We start from the raw sequence: 18,132 nt of genomic DNA, 5'->3' as shown, positions 1-18,132 counted from the left end.
TCAAGCACCTCTGTATATCCTTGCAAAAGTAAAAGCATATTGTGCGAGTTGTAAGCGCCCCTACAACTTTGAGAAGCTCTAAACACTTTATATACTTTACACTGATATTGAGAATGTTTAAATATTGTTTTTCTCTGAACATTAAATTATGAACATTATGTGTGCTTTCAGTTTCTCAAAAATGTAGATGTTAGGAGTCGCATAATTTCAACCCCACTACCCTGTTGGAATGCAAACAATAAAGTCATCCAACAGAGTGTGATTCCACCACCACTGGTAGACTATAAAGCCTCACTTCAAATTGGCATATGATATCATGTTTTTTTTTTTTTAATTCCGTGTCTGATGGAAACACCTGGGTAACATTTTCAAGAAACGCACACGTCCAGCATTCTTCATGAGTGTTTTATCATGGAAGGAAAATGAAAAAGAAGAAGAATGGAATGTTTAGATTGTTGATGACTAGCTAATATTGCAGTGGCAGTGAATAGACATTTGTTATGAAATACTATGTATTGTATACTATACTGGCCATCCGTGCCACTGTCACTGAGATCACATTTCTTCCCTTTCTGATGTTTGATATGAACAGTAACTGAAGCTCTTGACATATATTGGCATGATTTGATGGCACATGATTGGCTGAATTGGAAACTGCATGAATGAGCAAGTATATGGGTGTACCTAATAAAGTGGCCAGTAAATGTAGTGGAGAGCAAAGTAAGCTGTCCTTTGGAAAGGGGAAGTTGTCACAATTAGGCACTAACTTTATGTCTGAATGCTCAAAATTGTATATTTACAATGAGTAGAAGACAGAATAAAGTGTCTTTCGATACTTTAGCTACCATCCTGCTGTATGTTACATTAGCCTTGAGATATAGCCAGCATTAACGTCCATGTCAGTTCAGAGCAAGTTATCAAAAAGGCTTTGGAGTAAGTTGTCGTATGTATCACATATGACAACATGCCTTGTTACATTATATAAACTGACACATAGAACTTGCTCAAAATCATTATGTCACTCATCCTTATCAGATCTGTCCCCATTGGTTCTTTGAATAAGGTTGGTCTTGGTTTTGAATTTGAAATGTAAACAGGTACAACTCGACATTTATGGGGATTCCCCATCTAATCCTTTTGGACATTTGACCTTTGTGTGACCTTGACCCCGTCTGGACCAGTTCCAAAAATGAATCAATTCATCTTCTGGTTACAATGATGCAGTTCCATATAAGTCCTGCAAATATTCAAGAACTTGTTGAGATTGTCATTAATGAGAATCTCAGATGGATGCACCACCACCCCAAAAACATAATGCTTTTACCACCTCTTGGCAGATGGCTTAGTGGTTAGCAAGTTTCTCTTGTGGTTCCTGGGTTGGCGGTTCAAATCCCACCTTAGCCCTATGTGTGCAGAGTTTGCATGTTCTCCCCTTGCTTCAAGGGTTTCCTCTGGGTACTCCAGTTTCCTCCCAGACTCCAAAGACATGCGTTGTATGATTGCTGATTGTGAATAGATGTGTGAGCGTGTGTGCAGTTGTGCAACCTACAATAGGTTGTCCATTGTGTCCCCTGCCCTGTGCCCTGAGTTCCCTGGGATAGGTTCCTTGCTCTCCCACAGTGTGGAAGATGGTTGGATGGATGGATGAATTTACTCCATTGTAATTTATTACACTCAGGAAATATACGAAAGAGTGAAAAGTGTGACAACATTCCCCAATCTGCTCCAGTGTAACAGCATATAAATGGGGGTTTTAATCAGTATGACTAGCGAGTGTGTTATAAAGTGCCACACTCATAGAATGTGTAATGGTTTTAATTGTTATAATGGGAATTATACTGGTTTTAATGGAAACAGTAATGGTCCCTGTGGGTCTCTACTGGTAATTTGTTGCCTTCTGTTGCTGGCATGTTATGTGTAGCGGGTACCATTAAGGACGAATAATGGTAATGGTTTTACTGGTTAGCTCGTTAGGTTTTGCTGTAGTGGAACAATTAGAATTTCTGTGATCGTTTCTATTGTTTTGGTTTTTTATTTTTCCTTTCCAGCAGGATGTTAATATTCGCCACTGCGGAGCCTACGAAGTTGAATGCCTTTACTGTTTCATTAAATTTTAGTTATAAGGCTAAACTGAAGGGGAATATATATATATATATATATATATAGAGAGAGAGAGAGAGAGAGAGAGAGAGAGAGAGAGAGAGAGAGAGAGAGAGAGTCTATATGAATCAGAATGATAGTTTTGCTGAGAAATGTACTAGAGAACATTGTCCCGAAGGAGCGAATTCAAAACTCGTAACTGTAGTGTAGCGGACGTTTGCTGCGCAGTGCGCATGCTCAGTAGTCGCTCGCCGCGCTTGTGACAGTGTGCAGTGCGCTCGTGCGGCAGTGCGCATGCTCAGTGCTCACCGCGCTGTGCCGTGTGACAGTGTGCAGTCAGACCGCGGGTGTCGGAGGGACCGCGGGAGCTCGGTGGGATGTCTGCGCGGCTCTCCCTGTCTCTGAGCCGCCTGGAAGCGGAGATCGATCGCTGCCGGGCCGAGTGCCAATGGGACAGGATCCCGACTCTGGTGGATCAACTTGCAGCCGCTCGCTTCCATGAGGAAGGTAAGTGATGGACAGAGATGTGAAGCTGTCATTTGTGCCACAGTGTTGCGCTGTTTTTTTGTTTTTTTTTATCATTCTTCCGTGTGAACTTTGTACTGTATTGTTAGGAAACTCCTGTCAGCCGCACTTGCTTCAACTTTCCAGTTCCCTGTGTCACAAGTGCGAGTGTCAGAAGTATGCTGTGTTTTTATAACTTCGTTTAAGTAGGTAAAAGTGATGCATAAATACTTTTACTGGTGTATGTTGCTTCTTGTGATGTGTCTAAACAGTGAACAGGCATTTATGTGATATTTGAAACTTCTCAGTTTTCACAGGACACACACACACACACACACACACACACACACACACACACACACAACATGATGTACTGGAACACTGAGTGAGAGGTGATCCAGCAACTGCACAGAAATGGAAAAGGTGGCAGAACATATAGACAGAACAGTGCCAAGTGCTTAACTTGACACAACACAGTAGTGTTGAATGCCGTCATAGACCTAGAGCTATTAGCATAAGTAATGATGACCAGGGTCCAACGAGTACCCTGAATCCATTTCAGTGATGCTGTGGGAGGACTGGAGGAGTCAACTGCACATTCCGGATGTGTTAAGCTTCATAATGTGTGCTCAACCTTACAACAGACATTTTGCTCAGAACACTTACTGTACTAGCAAAAGTAGCCTACATTATGCCTTTTTAACAACATAATAAGAATATAACAACACGAATGCCATTTTCGATAGAAAAAAAAAGACTTGCCTGATTATCCAAATTACTTTAGAAGGCAAGTCATGTAACTTACAGTTTCCTAACAATTTCGCAAAACGAGCTCTGCAAGCTCTGCACGTTTGTGGCAGTTGGGTGTCCTTTAGAAATCCAAAAACACACACACATTGCACAGAGTTGAATTTAGTCACCTCTTTTGCTTTTTCTTGTTCTGCTTTTGTTTAATTCTTTAATAAACATTCTTCACTGTATGTGTAACGCACAATGCAACTGATAACACAAGTATGATCTGATTACTAGTTAACAGTTGGTCATTATGGAAAGTGTTCCAGAGTGAAGCGTTTTTAAAGCTGCGTTTCTTCATGGAGATCAGCCAAATGTCCTCACAGTTTCAAAACTTTTACATATTTGTATAGTTATGGGAACATTTGATCCTTCACAAAGCGCTAAAATACTTGCATTACTATCTTGGTGAAGTATTTCCAATAACTTGAGTATTACTGTAGATAAATATGGTACTGTTATTACTTCAGTTAAGGGTAGTTGTAGGTTTTTGTTTTTTCTTTTCCACTTTTTGTCATATTTTTCCTATACTAATGTTGTTGTGGGGATATACAGTATGGTTCCTACAAAGTGCTGAATATATGCACAACATACAAGCATGCACATGACCAATTCACCTTGCTAAAGTAAACAAAGCTAGCATGATTAGCCTCAGCAGTGTGATACCTGTTGTTATTCCAAACAGTGAATTGTAGAGCAAAACCCACAACGTACATGCAGTGCTGTGTGATAAGTTCCACCACACTACAGCTGTGGTGTATAATACAGTGGTGCTTGAAAGTTTGGGTTCGAATTTTCTACATTTCTGCATAAATATGACCTAAAACATAATCAGATTTTCACAAACGTCCTAAATGTAGATAAAGAGAACCCAATTAAACAAATGAGACAAAAATATTATACCTGGTCATTTCATTATTGAGGAAAATAATTCAATATTACATATCTGTGAGTGGCAAAAGTACGCGAACCTTTGCTTTCAGTATCTGGTGTGACCCGCTTGTGCAGCAGTAACTGTAACTAAACATTTCTGGTAACTGTTGATCAGTCGTGCACATCGGCTTGGAGGAATTTTAGCCCATTCCTCAGTACAGAACAGCTTCAACTCTGGGATGTTGGTGGGTTTCCTTACATGAACTGCTTGCTTCAGGTCCTTCCACACATTTCTATTGAATTAAGGTCAGGACTTTGACTTGGCCATTCCAAAACATTAACTTTATTCTTCTTTAACCATTCTTTGGTAGAACGACTTGTGCTTAGGGTCATTGTCTTACTGCATTACCCATTTTCTCTTGAGATTCAGATCATGAACAGATATCCTGACATTTTCCTTTAGAATTCGCTGGTATAATTCAGAATTCATTGCTCCATCAACGATAAGCTATCCTGGCCCAGATGCAGCAAAACAGGCTCTAACCACGATACCACCACCACCATGTTTCACAAATGGAAAAGGTTCTTATTCTGGAATGCAGTGTTTTCCTTTCTCCAAACATACGCTTCTCATTTAAACCAAAAAAAAATATTTTGGTCTCATCTGTCCATGAAAATTTTTTCCAAGAGCCTTCTTGCTTGTCCACATGATTTTTAGCAAACTGCAGAATGGCAGCAGTGTTCATTTTGGAGAGCAGTGGCTTTCTCCTTGCAACCCTGCCATGCACACCATTGTTGTTCACTGTTCTCCTGATGGTGGACTCGTGAGCATTAGCATTAACCAATGTGAAAGAGGCCTTTAGTTACTTACAATTTACCCTGGGTTGCTTTGTGACCTTGCAGACTATTATAGGTCTTGCTCTTGGATTGATCTTTGTTGATCGACCACTCCCACGGAGGGAAACAATGGTCTTGAATTTCCTTGAATTTGTACACAATCTGTCTGACTGTAGATTGGTGGAGTCCAAACTTTTTAGAGATGGTTTTGTAACCTTTTCCAGCTTGATGAGCATCAACAACTCTTTTTCTGAGTTTCCCAAAAAATCTCCATTGTTTGTGCTATGATACAGTTCCACAAACAAGATCAGACTTGTAGGTCCCTTTCTTTAAATAAAACAGGGCGCTCACTCATGTCTGATTGTCATCCCATTGATTGAAAACACGTGACTCTAGTTTCACCTTCAGATTAACTGCTAATCTTAGAGGTTCACATACTTTTGCCACTCACAGATATCAAGGGCCTGTCTGGGCCTGTTTTGTTTCATTTTCATTGTATCATTTTCTTCAATAAATAAAGGACCAAGTATAATATTTTTTGTCTCATTTGTTCAATTGGGTTATTTTTGTCTACTTTTGTTTTGGGTCATTTGTATGCAGATATACAGAAAATTCTAAAGGGTTCATAAACTTTCAAGCACCACTGTATATGTCCATGAGGTGGGTTAGTGACCAGTGTTCTGATGCAGTACATGATCTTGGAATCTGATTACTATACTTGAGAGGGTCAATTAGTAGTAAGTCTAGGCAGTTGGACATGTGTTGATTAAATCTCCAAGTAATTAATGAAATCTTCAGGAGTTTCATACACTTAGAGGGTGAGTAAGCTGATGGTTTATGAAGTGATCTAAGGAGTTCTATCCTACTTTTATTGTATGCAGTTAACTCATCTTCTGTAAGTTGGTCTGGATAAAGGCATCTCCAAATGCTGTAAATGTAAATGTAATATACAGTTGCAATCAAAATTATTCAACCCCTGTTGGAAATCAGGTTTATTGTCAAAATTTACAGACTTTCAGCTGTTTGTAATGAACAAATCAAACAAAAGCAATTGAAATAGTTCAACACAATGAATGCTTCAAAGGGTTTCCTCAAATTCAACTGAAAATGCAACTGATTTCTCCAGTTTCAAAATTATTCAACCCCTTCATGGCAAGCATCTTCAATACTTAGTAGAGCACCCTTTTGTTGTTATGACCTGCTGCTAACGAGATGCACAGCCAGACACCAGCTTCCTGAGGAATCTTATCCCATTCCTCATGAGCAATGGCCTCCAGTTCAGTAATATGCTTGGGTTTGCGTGCTGCAAACGCCTTCTTCAAATCCCACCAGAGATTTTCTATGGGGTTCAAGTCAGGTGACTGTGATGGCCCTGTAAAATCTTCCAGGACTTTCTCTGCAACAAAGCCTTGGTGGAATTTGAGGTATGCTTGGGATCATTGCCCTGTTGGAAGGTCCAATGATGTCCAAGCTTCAGCTTCCTCACAGATGGCATGATGTTTTCTAATAGGATTTCCTGATACTTCAATGAATCCATCTTGCCTTCCACACGCTGCAGGTTTCCAGTGGCAGAGGATGCAAAGCAGCCCCAGAGCATCACCGAGCCACCACCATGCTTGACTGTGGACAGAGTGTTCTTTCTTCATTCTTCTTCCTCCAGACATACCGCTGATCCATTGTGCTGAAATGTTTTGTTTCATCTCTCCCCAGAACAGAATCCCAAAACTTATGTGGCTTATTTATATTATTTTGAGTCAAATTTTCTTATGCTTTTGGGTCTGTAGTGGTGTACATCTTGGAGTTCTGGCATGGAAACCTTCTGTGTTTAGTACGAGCCTTACTGTGCTCACTGAAACCTCAGTGCCTGTTGCCACCAAGTCTTGCTGCCCCTAGCCAGTTCAGGTATTTCATGTGTTCCAGCTCAAGCACACCTGGTGCAACTAATGAAGCCATTGATTAGTTGCATCAGGTGTGCTTGAAACAACTCCTGTTTTGTATATTTGTGCTGTTGTGAGGGATTCTATTCAGGGGGTTGAATAATTTTGAAACTGGAGAAATCATTATAAGTTGCATTTTCAGTTGAATTTGGGGAAACCACTTGAAGCGTTCATTGTGTTGAACTATTTCAATTGCTTTTGTTTGATTTGTTCATTGCAAACAGCTGAAAGTCTGTACATTTTGACAAAAACCTAATTTGCAATGGGGGCTGAATCATTTTGATTGCAACTGTAAATGTGTTATAATCTTGAAGATCTTTCACCACTCAACTTCAAACATTACAAGTCACCTAGACTTTTATTAAATTACCAAATACTATTATCTGGTTTTTTTGTGTATAATTTTTTTGCTCTGCTTCTCAAGTGTTAATGTCTATGAAACTATTGGAAAATGTTTGAGGTGATATTAACTTGATATACAACATCATGCACTGTCTGTATTGTCGGACATACCAGTCTTCAGTGGAGAGGTGTAAGAACCCGGACCAAACAGGAAACGCAATATGTATACAAGATCTCTACAAAAGGAAAACGAACATTTCAGAATATCTTGTGGTTTAACTTTGTAATTGTGCCAAAACAAACACAACTGAAGTCATTAAATGTCATTAGAACTTTAGCAGACTCTCAGCCCCAAGATATCTTGGAAGAAAGCAAAGCAACTTAATGGCCAATGTGTTTTCTATCTGAGTTGTTTGGGTGGAGCTCAAACATACATTGCAGACCTGTGACTACTTGTCTCTGCAATAACAAAGTGGTGCTGATTTAGGATTGGATTTCTTAAGTCTGATACTTTAAGCTTTTAAAAATAATGAAGATTGCCACAGTAAGAAATCACGTGCGTGTTGGTACTGTATTGTGGCAGGAAGATACAGCATTAGAGCGCAGCATTAAAATGTTTTAGCCTTCAATTGGGCCATTATTGTATCTTCCATTATTAGGTATTTTTATGATTGAAAATATATAATTTTATATATATAACATAACATTAAAACCACCTGCCTAATATTATATAGGTCCCCCTTGTACCACCGAAACAGTTCTGCTTCATCGAGAGATGGACTCCACAAGACCTCTGAAGGTGTGCTGTGGTATCTGGCACCAAGACTTTAGCAGCAGATCATTTAAATCCTGCGAGGTGGGGACTTCATGGATCTTGTTTGTCCAACAGATTTGAAGAATCTGGAGGCCAAGTCAACACCTTGAGCTCTTTGTTCCTCAAATCATTCCTGAACAATTTTTGCAGTTTGACAGGGCGCATTATTCTGCTGAAATAGGCCACTGCTGTTGTCATGAAGCGGTGTACTTGGTCTGCAACAATGTTTAGGTGATATGTGTCAAAGTAACAGCCACATAAATGCCAGGACCCAAGGTTTCCCAGCAGCACATTGCCCAGAGCATCACACTGCCTCCACCGGCTTGCCTTTTTCCCATAGTGCATCCTGATGTCATCTCTTCTCCAGGTAAGTGACATACACACACACCCGGCCGTCCACATGATGTAAAAGAAATCGTGATTTATTAGACCAGGCCACCTTCTTCCATTGCTCCATGGTCCAGTTCTGATGCTCATCTGCCCATTGTAGGTGCTTTTGGCAGTGGACAGGGGTCAGCATGGGCACTCTGACCAGTCTGCGGCTGTGCAGCCCCATTACACAGCAAGCTGTGATACACTGTGTGTTCTGACACCTATCATAGCCAGCATTTACTTTTTCAGTAATTTCTGCTACAATAGCACTTTTGTGAGATCAGACCAGACGGGCTAGCCTTCTCTCCCCACGCTCATCTGTGAGCCTTGGGTGCCCATGACCCAGTCTCCGGTTCACCGGTTGTCCTTCCTTGTGCCACTTTTGGTAGGTATTAACCACTGCTTGTCAGGAACACTAAACAAGACCCGCTGTTTTGGAGAAGCTCTGACCCAGTCATCTAACCATCACAATTTGGCCCTTTTCAGAGTTGCTCAGCTCCTTATGCTTGCTCATTTTTCCAACACATCAACTATGAGAACTAACTCATTACTTGCTGCCTAATATATCCCACCCCTTGACATGTGCCATTGTAATGAGATAATCAATGTTATTCATTCACTTGTCAGCCTGTCAGTGGTTTTAATTTTATAGCTGATATCATATTAAAGTGTGTTTTAAAAGATTGCATTTGAAAATGTACTCTTTTTACCTTCAAAATCAGGATAAACTAATGATAATATTGTATTTGTACCATGAATTTGATAACATTTTGATGTATCATACACGAGCATACCATATGTGTATTGTTCCTAGACTGTTTAATTCATTCATAAACCCATTTATGCCCATAGACCTAATATTTTGGTTTTTTTTTTGTTTTGTTTCCTGATATAATAGTGTATTTTGGTGTAAGTCCACTTTGTGCCACTACCTATCTAGTCATCACTCATGCTTACTAAAGCAACTACTAATGAGAGTATTTTTTTTCCCCAGTAAAAATAATTTCAGTGAAAATAAAAATAATTAATCCACAAATAATAGTCTGCCTTGTTTTGAATAAGGTAAAACCATTTTTGTAACCCTTTAGATTTTAATTTAAATAAGACCCATTTTAGTCTTCAATGAAAAGGGTTACTTTTTGTCAATTAAACTTATGCATAAGTCACTAAAAGTACATTTAAATGAAAATACAAAAGTGTCTTACAATAAAAAAACAAACTAACATGTTTTTAGATTTGGACTTAAGCTCCGGGAAATAATGTAGTAAAGAAAATTTCCAGTAAAAGTAAAAATGGATTCTCTCTCTCTCTCTCTCTCTCTCTCTCTCTCTCCCTCTCTCCCTCCATGGCATGTGAAGATGACTACGGGTTGCTGCTCCAGGCTGAGGCTCTGCTGGAAGATTGCCTGCTTGAGAACGTGGCTCTTCTTCGGAACTCCACCCCTCTGTCCGAACACACTCAACCCAAATTAGCCCAAGCCAAAGGCCATTTGAACAGCCTACTAAGCAGAGGACGCCTGGAGGTGTGTCACAGCGTCTTATCACTGTTACATACTATACATGTGTGTGAAGGAGTGTGAGAGTTTATAGTCATAGTCTGTCTTGTAAATGTAATCGATGTGAACTGAACAGTAATGTTCTAGTCCTTAACCATAAAACTAAATCTTCTCGTATCTATAACTGTAAATCTGTATTTCTGTTAAAGATTGTAAATTACTGATGGTAGTGGACAGGATTTTACTCATCAATAGCCATATAAACTCTCTTTATCTGTTGACTCAATTCCTTGGAATATATTATTATTAATGAAAAGAAAATTTATGATACAGCATGGCTGCATCATAAATAAATATATCAGACTTTAGTTTATTTTCCAGTTTTTACCTCCAGCAAACTAGCTTTAGTTCATTTGAAAACATATTTTAAATAGAATGTAGACTCTAAAGCTTCTCAGTATGTGTTTGAGAATCACATTTGTTTGTTTCTCCCCAGCCACACTACCTGAATGAAGCTTTACTCCTACTGGCCAAGGTGCACTATACACAGGGTCACTATCGAGATGCCCAAGGCATGTGTGCCCGAGCTGGCATTGAGGAATTCACCCAGGATGAGCAGCCCCTTTACCGTCTGCGCCTGCTGGCCGAGGCTTTTGTTATCAAAGGTACAAGCTGCTTAGAAATGATACTTAGTGTTGTGCAAAAGACTATTTTGCTAACTATGTTGAATGAAATTTTAACAGTAATGTGTAATAGGAGGTTATTATGTGGCAGTAACAGTAACATATTTACAAACCCCATTTCTATAAAAGTTCCAAAAAATTTTCTAAAATGCAATAAAGACTAAAATCTGTGATTTGTCAAGTCAAGATATTCAATGTTTTCATTCACCAATTTAATTTTTATTATGTAAATATAGACAAATTTAGAATTTGATGCCTGCAACACACTCAAAAAACAGTTGGGACAGAGGCAAAATAAGACTGAAAAGTTTATAGAATACTCAAGTTACATCATTTTGGAAGCTTCCACAATAATCAGGTTAAGTGGTAACGGGGAGGGTATCATGATTGGGCATCCACCAAAAGCTCAGTCTTTGCAAGCAAGGATGGGTCGTGGCTCACCACTTTGTGCCAAACTTCGTGAGAGAATTGTCAGTCAGTTCAAAAAGAACGCGCTCAACGCAAGATTGCAAAGAATTTAGGTCTTTCACCATCTGCAGTGCATAATATTGTGAAAAGGTTCAGGGAATCCAGAGAAATCTCATCGCGTAAAGGGCAAGGCCGGAAACCACTGCTGAATGTGCATGACCTTTGAGCCCTCATGCAGCGTTGCCTAAGAAATCATCATGCTACTGTGATAAATATAACCACATGGGCTCGGGAGTACTTCGGAAAATCGTTGTTACTTGACACAGTCCGCCACTGCATCCAGAAATGCAACCTGAAACGTCACACATCAACTCTACGCAGAAACGCAGCTGAGTTCTCTGGGCCCGAGCTCACCTGGACTGAAAGGCAGTGGAAACGTGTACTATGGTCAGATGAGTCCACATTTCAACTTGTGCCAAAGATGGAAAAGACCAACCAGACTGTTACCAGTGAAAGGTGCAAAAGCCAGCATCTGTGATGGTATGGAGGTGCATCAGTGCCCACAGCATGGGTGACTTGCATATGTGTGAAGGTACCATTGACACGGAGGTGTATATTGGGATTTTATAAAGACATATGCTGCCATCAAGGCAACGTCTTTTCCCAGAAAGTCCATGGCTATTTCAGCAGGACAATGCCAGGCCTCACTCAGCACGTGCTACAACAGCACGGCTTCGTAGATAAAGAGTGCGTGTGCTTGACTGGCCTGCCGGCAGTCCAGATCTGTCTGCTATTGAATATGTATGGTGCTTCATGAAGAGGAGAATCAGACAGTGCGACCAAGGACTGTTGAAGTCTTGTATCAAGAAAGAATGGGCAAAAATTCCATGTGTAAATCTGCAACAATTAGTATCCTCAGTTCCCAACTGATTAAAAAGTGCCATTAAAAGGACTGGTGATGTAACACAGGGGTGAACATGCCTCTGTCACAACTTTTTTTTTGAGTATGTTGCAGGCATTAAATTTAAAATGTGTTTATATTAATAAAATACAATTGAGTTGATCAGTGAAAACACTATAAATCTTTTCTTTGTACTTTTGTCAGTTAAATGAAGGCTCAAGAGAATTAACAAATCACAGATTTTTGTTTATATTACATTTTAGAAAATATTTATGGAAATGGGGTCTGTACAGACTAAATACAATATTTTGTCTTTTTTTGCTGCATCCTACATCACAGCACTCATCCACAGAATGTAGTTAAAGAAACTCAAATCCAAGTTGCCACAGGTAGTATTTCTGATTTTTTTTTTTTAAGTTGGATTGGGGTGTCACTGTGTTCCATCGGGTTTAAGAAATGGTAGACTTCCTAATCTGCAATACTTTTTCCAGTTTGGGTCGGGGGAAGCAGGTACAGTGCTGTGAAAAAATATTTGCCCCATCCTGATTTCTTCTGTGTTTGTGTATGCTAAATTGTTTCAGAAATTAAACAACATCTAAGATAAAACAAAGGCAACCTGAGTAAACACAAAATACATATATGAAGAGTTTTTAAATGATAATGTAATTTATTGAAGCAAAAAAAGTTATCCAATACCAACTGGGCCTGTGTGAAAATGTATTTGCCCCCATAGTTACTAATTCCCCAAATCTACGTGTAGGGATGCTTTGCTGCTTCAGGGCCTGGGCGACTTGCAATAATTGAGGGAAACATGAATTCTGCTCTCTACCAGAAAATCCTAAAGGAGAATGTCCGGTCTTCAGTCCATAAGTTGAAACTCAAGTGCAACTGGATTATGCAGCAAGATAATGATCCAAAGCGTAGGAGTAAATCCACTTCTGAATGGCTCCAAAAAAAGCAAAATTTCCAAAGTTTTGGAGTGGCCTAGTCAAAGTCCTGACTTGAACCCAATGGAGATGCTGTGGCAGGACCTTAAACAGGCAATGCATGCTTTGAAAACCGTCCAGTGTGGCTGAACTAAAGCAGTTCTGCAGAGAAAAGTGGGCCAAAATTCATCCACAGCACTGTGAAAGACTGATCCAGTTATCGGAAGTGTTTGGTTATAGTTATTGCTGATTAAAGGTGGCACAAACAGATTTTAAGTTTAAGGGGGCAATTAGTTTTTCACATGGGTGATAGGTGTTGGATACATTTGTTGCTTCAATAAAATAAATCAATAAATAAACTGTATCGTGTGTATACTCAGGTCGCCTTTGTTTTATGTTGTTTTTCGCTTGAAGATCTAAAACTAGTATGAGATATACACAAAAACAGAAGAAATCAGGATAGTTTTTCAACAGCACTGTACATTTCCATATATGAGCCTGAAATCCTTTAGGCAGTTTAAACGCACTGGGGAAGTGCTCTCGTGAGGCTTTGAGTCCACAAATTAGCGACTGCCTCAGGTATGCTCACACTTGGAGGACGGCGGCTAGGACATTTGAGATGGAAATATCCTGTGGTTATTCTCTTCCGCTTGTGCGTGTGAGTTTCTCCAAAATAAAACGAATAAGCCTGAATCCAGGGAAGGAATGCGTAGAAATCTGCGTCACTCTCTGTAAGAAAGGGGCTATATATAGTTGTCCCAGAAACTTACATTGAAAACAGATTGGCTTGAACGCTTATCATGAGTCATTGTGTTTAGAAAGAGGAATGATCAGAATGATCATTTATGCCACGACTGCACTAGAGTCATCAGAACAAATTTCAATATTAGATATTTGTGTATAAGACAAACCTCTGCATTTCTGAATCTCTCAGATTCATTTTTTAACCTTTTGACAATTCTATAAGCACACTGCCTAAAGTATTTGGCTAAAGTGACCTTTTAAATCATATAATAAATGTTTTTTTTTTGTTTGCTTTTTTAGTTTTAGCATAGGTTTTAAGTTATGAAATTCTGTATTTATGTGAACATCACTGGTGTGATCCAATGAGGTCAATGTCAAAAGTCAAAGTAAAGTACAGTTATCATTGTTAAATTAAAAGCATGTATCACAGCAATATGAGTGACACCAGAATGTTATTTATCCTTGGGTAAACGTGACCCTGGATCCAAGATCTTTTTGGTGCTCTATTTTATGGTTCCAGGTACCAGTAGCAATGCACAAGCTGAGTTTTCTGACTGTCTTGCTGCATCTGCGTTGGCAGTTGGTCCTCATTTGATTAAGCCTCATATCTGCTCCCCTCCTCCCTTCCTGCCTAGGAGTTATACACAGATTTATTTGTATATTAATGACCTTTGCAACCTCCTCTGGTGGAGGTCTGTACTCTCTTTCTCTCTCTCTCTCTCTTGCTCTCTCAGTGGGTGCAGAGAAATGTGGTTATTATCATTAGTTATAATAACTACTAACAGATATTATCAGCATTTTTACTGGACACAGGAGCCTGAACCCTTTTTTGTGTCAGGGGTTTCTGTCCTGGTCTTTTATCTGTCCTTGCAGTTCTCTCTTTTTTATTCTCCCCATACATTATTCACTGCTGAACTCAGTCCCCTCCAAAACTATTGGAACGGCAAGGCCAATTCAATTGTTTGTGCTGTACACCAAAGACATTTGGGTTTGAGATCAAAAGATGGATATGAGACGAGAGTTTAGGATTTCAGCTTTTATTTCCTGATATTTACATCTAGATGTGGTAAACAAGATAAAACATAGATTTTTTTTTGTATCAGAGCACACAATTTGTAGGTGAGGAAAAGTATAAGAACTGATAATTATTGAATTAAATTAAAGTAAATAACACTTAATATTTAGTTGAATATGTCTTGCTTGCAATAACTGCATCAAGCCTGAGACTCACTGACATCACTAAATTGTTGGTTTCTTCTTTTGTGATGCTTTTCCAGGCTTTTACCGCAGCCTCTTTCAGTTGTTGTTTGTTTTTTTTGGTGGGGGGTCCCTTCAGTCTCCTCTTCAGGAGGTGAAATGCTGCTCAATTAGGTTAAGGTCTGGTGATTGACTTGGCCAGTCTATAACCTTCCACTTTTCCTCCCTGATGAAGTCCTTTGTTGTGTTGGCAGTGTGTTTTGAAAAAACACATAGTGGATTGTGAGACCTTCACCCCTGCCCTGTGGAGGTTGTTTGTGATGTCAGTGACTGTTGTTTTCGGGGTTTTCTTCACAGCTCTCACAATGTTTCTATCATCAGCTGTTGTTCTCCTTGGCTGACTCATTCTGTGTCTGTTGCTCAGTACACCAGTGGTTTCTTTCTTTTTCAGGACAGTGCAAATTGTTGTTTTGGCTACGCCCAATGTTTGTGGAATGCCTCGGATAGATTTTCCCTCTTTTCTCAGCTTCACTGTAGCTTGCTTTTCTCCCATTAACAGCTCTCTGATCTTCATGTTGGTTTATCCTTTTTAACAACAAATGCAGTCTTCTCAGGTGAAACAGAAGGCTCAAACCAAGAATAGATGTTCAGAGATATTTATTGTTTAAACAGTCAATCTAACAGGACCCACCTGGGTAACAAGAAACACCTGTCAGTCACACAGTAAGATTTTAGCTTGCATACAAACTGGGTGATCTGATGCAAAATGTGCTGTGTTCTATGTCGTTTAACACATCTACATATAAATACCAGGAAATAAAAGCTGATATTCTAAACTCTTTTTTCATATTCATTGTTTGATCTCAAACCCAAATGACTTCAGTCTACAGCAAAAACAAATGTATTGACCTTGCCATTCCAATAGTTTTAGGGGGGACTGTATATTATACTATTATCAATGGCAGATGAGATTCCTCTTTCTGGAAAGTCTGTGTCTCTGTTTGCAGGTCTGTCTCTGGACCATCAAACAGTGTCTGCTGCCTCGCGTGTTCGTCTCTCTGAGAGAGAAGAAGAATGCTTGTCCTGTTATCTCCAGGCCTGTGATACTGCTCTGCTCTTCCTACAAGAGTTAGACAAGGTCTTTTTGTTTTAAACATAGCTTAAGTTAACTGAGTCTTTTAAGTCTGCTGTCTGACTTTTTCTCTAAATTTATATTTTTTTGTTCATTTAGACTGAAGTGTGTGTATGAAGGATTTAGTATGATAAACTGCTGGTTTTGTGTGATAAAATGTTCCTGCTGTTTAACTGTTGTTTAAATGTCCTAGTGTTGTGCTGCTTTAACAGGCTGTTTGCACAACGAGTAACAAGACAGCCAAAAGCAGCGTATCAGCTAGTCCAGTAGAGGTGGACCCAGGTTACTTCCTGCAGGCTGCTCTCCAGAGCGCATATCTCTGCCTGCTACACAAAGGGTGAGCTAGTCTTTGGGTGTGGGTGTGTGCGTGTTTGTGTGTGTGTGCGTGTGTGTGTGATTGTGTGTGTGTGCGTGTGTGTACGCTGTACTCATGCCACTTCATGTGTCTTAGTCTCAAATCCAAAGTTAAGTTCAAAATACCTAAGCTGCTACTCCAGTCCAGTCCTGAATGGAAGAGAAATGGGGACATTTTGAATTGATCAGTTGGACATTTATATTTGTATTTATACGACAGAGCATGCACAATTAAGTCAAAGGTTTGAATTCAAAAGCTTTATATAAGCTCATGATCTCAAATCTAAGTTACTATTACACAATAAAGCTATATTGAGCATGCTACCTACGTATGGTAATTGCTATACTGTAAGAATAGTAGCAAGCAGGTTTGGATGTAGCTCATAACTGTCACTTTTGCTCATTGTACTATGTAATCTTGTGCCGTCTTCAGAATATCCACATAGCAGTAGTTGACTGAAGTAGAGTATAAGTCAGTTTTGTTTTTTTGCTAATTTTTCAATAAAGAGTGCTTAAAATGTCTAAAAGAGACCCTGGCCTGAGCTGCATGAGGTGTTTTTATAATGTCCAGCAGGGGTCAGTAGCTCCCTGTGGATGGCACTATATAGGTTTGGGTCAGATGAACATGTTTGTCATATTTCATGGAGACACCAGGTGGTGTTCAACCTCTACTGCTTTCATCTCCTTATCAGTATCTTGATTGGTTTATTGCTTTCACAGCAGAGCTTGGACTTGGTATCATCGTCATCATTGCTATTCTCGTCTTCCCTTCTGTACTCACAAGAGGAGTGTTCTATTTAACTCACTACTCACTACTAATTCCTTTCCTCTGTCATTGTGTGTGTGTGTGTGTGTGTGTGTGTGTGTGTGTGTGTGTGTGTGTGTGTTTGTGTGTGTCTGGCCATTAGTCATTTGGTTCAGGGGACTAATCAGTTGCGTCAGGTCTTGAGGGTGGTGGAGAGCCGCGGGTCTCAGAATGTTCGAAAGGTGAGAGGTCATTGGATCCGACAGAGAACCTAATAATAGAAAACGCAGACTTTCCCACAAAACATGGTTTATTTTTACTTTAGGTATTTTTCCACACAACACTGTTATTGTTATTGTGCAGACGGTAGCAAGGAGGCTCGCAGAGGTGTTGTTGAGTTCAGTCAGTGAGGAAAGCTACTGGGGGCCACTGTCACCTTCACCCCCCACCTGGCTGCACAAGGATGGAGCCACACACCCGAAAGATGCCATCTACCCTTCTTCTAGACCACCACAGTACTACAGCACAGAGGGGTGAGACTCTCACAAACATTCCTACACATGCATTGAACTAGAACGTTAATGTTCTGTCAAACTGGTGACCCTTTAATGCTGTCAGGGCATTTTTCTGGCATGGTTTGGGTCCATTTGTGCCCTTAGAGGGAAGAGTCACTGGTAAATCTATGCAAAGTGATTCTGTCTGATCAACTTTATCCTATAATGAAACATTTCTATCTTGATGGGAGTGGTCCATTCCCTATCGACAGGCTCACTGAACAGTTTCACGAGTAGGAAAATGCTGGAGATCACAATCTAGTCTTTTCCCAGTCAGCAGATCTCAACAAAGTTAAATGCATAAGGGAAATTATAGATCTGATGTGACAACACTCATTCACCATCAATAATACATCAACTGAGGGAATATCTTTTGGAAGTATGGTCATACCTCCAGTGCATTTCCAGATACTCCAGAGAGA

The 18,132-nt window shown here is 39.7% G+C and overlaps 1 protein-coding gene across 1 annotated transcript in view; it reads left to right on the top strand.

Annotated features, from left to right (window-relative positions):
* Positions 1-2,333: 2,333 nt before the first annotated feature.
* ttc7a (tetratricopeptide repeat domain 7A) overlaps positions 2,334-18,132 on the top strand; it is a 38,535-nt gene continuing 22,736 nt past the window's right edge. The window contains exons 1-7 of the mRNA XM_053620813.1: positions 2,334-2,607; positions 9,930-10,093; positions 10,563-10,731; positions 15,933-16,063; positions 16,270-16,394; positions 17,320-17,398; positions 17,520-17,689. Coding sequence (XP_053476788.1) covers positions 2,478-2,607; positions 9,930-10,093; positions 10,563-10,731; positions 15,933-16,063; positions 16,270-16,394; positions 17,320-17,398; positions 17,520-17,689 — 968 coding nt within the window. The 5' untranslated portion in view covers positions 2,334-2,477. The remainder of the gene's footprint in view (positions 2,608-9,929; positions 10,094-10,562; positions 10,732-15,932; positions 16,064-16,269; positions 16,395-17,319; positions 17,399-17,519; positions 17,690-18,132) is intronic.

The sequence above is a fragment of the Ictalurus furcatus genome, chromosome 3 (genome assembly GCF_023375685.1).
Source record: "Ictalurus furcatus strain D&B chromosome 3, Billie_1.0, whole genome shotgun sequence".
Classification (NCBI taxonomy): Eukaryota; Metazoa; Chordata; class Actinopteri; order Siluriformes; family Ictaluridae; genus Ictalurus; species Ictalurus furcatus.
This window is presented reverse-complemented; position numbering and strand designations above follow the sequence as displayed.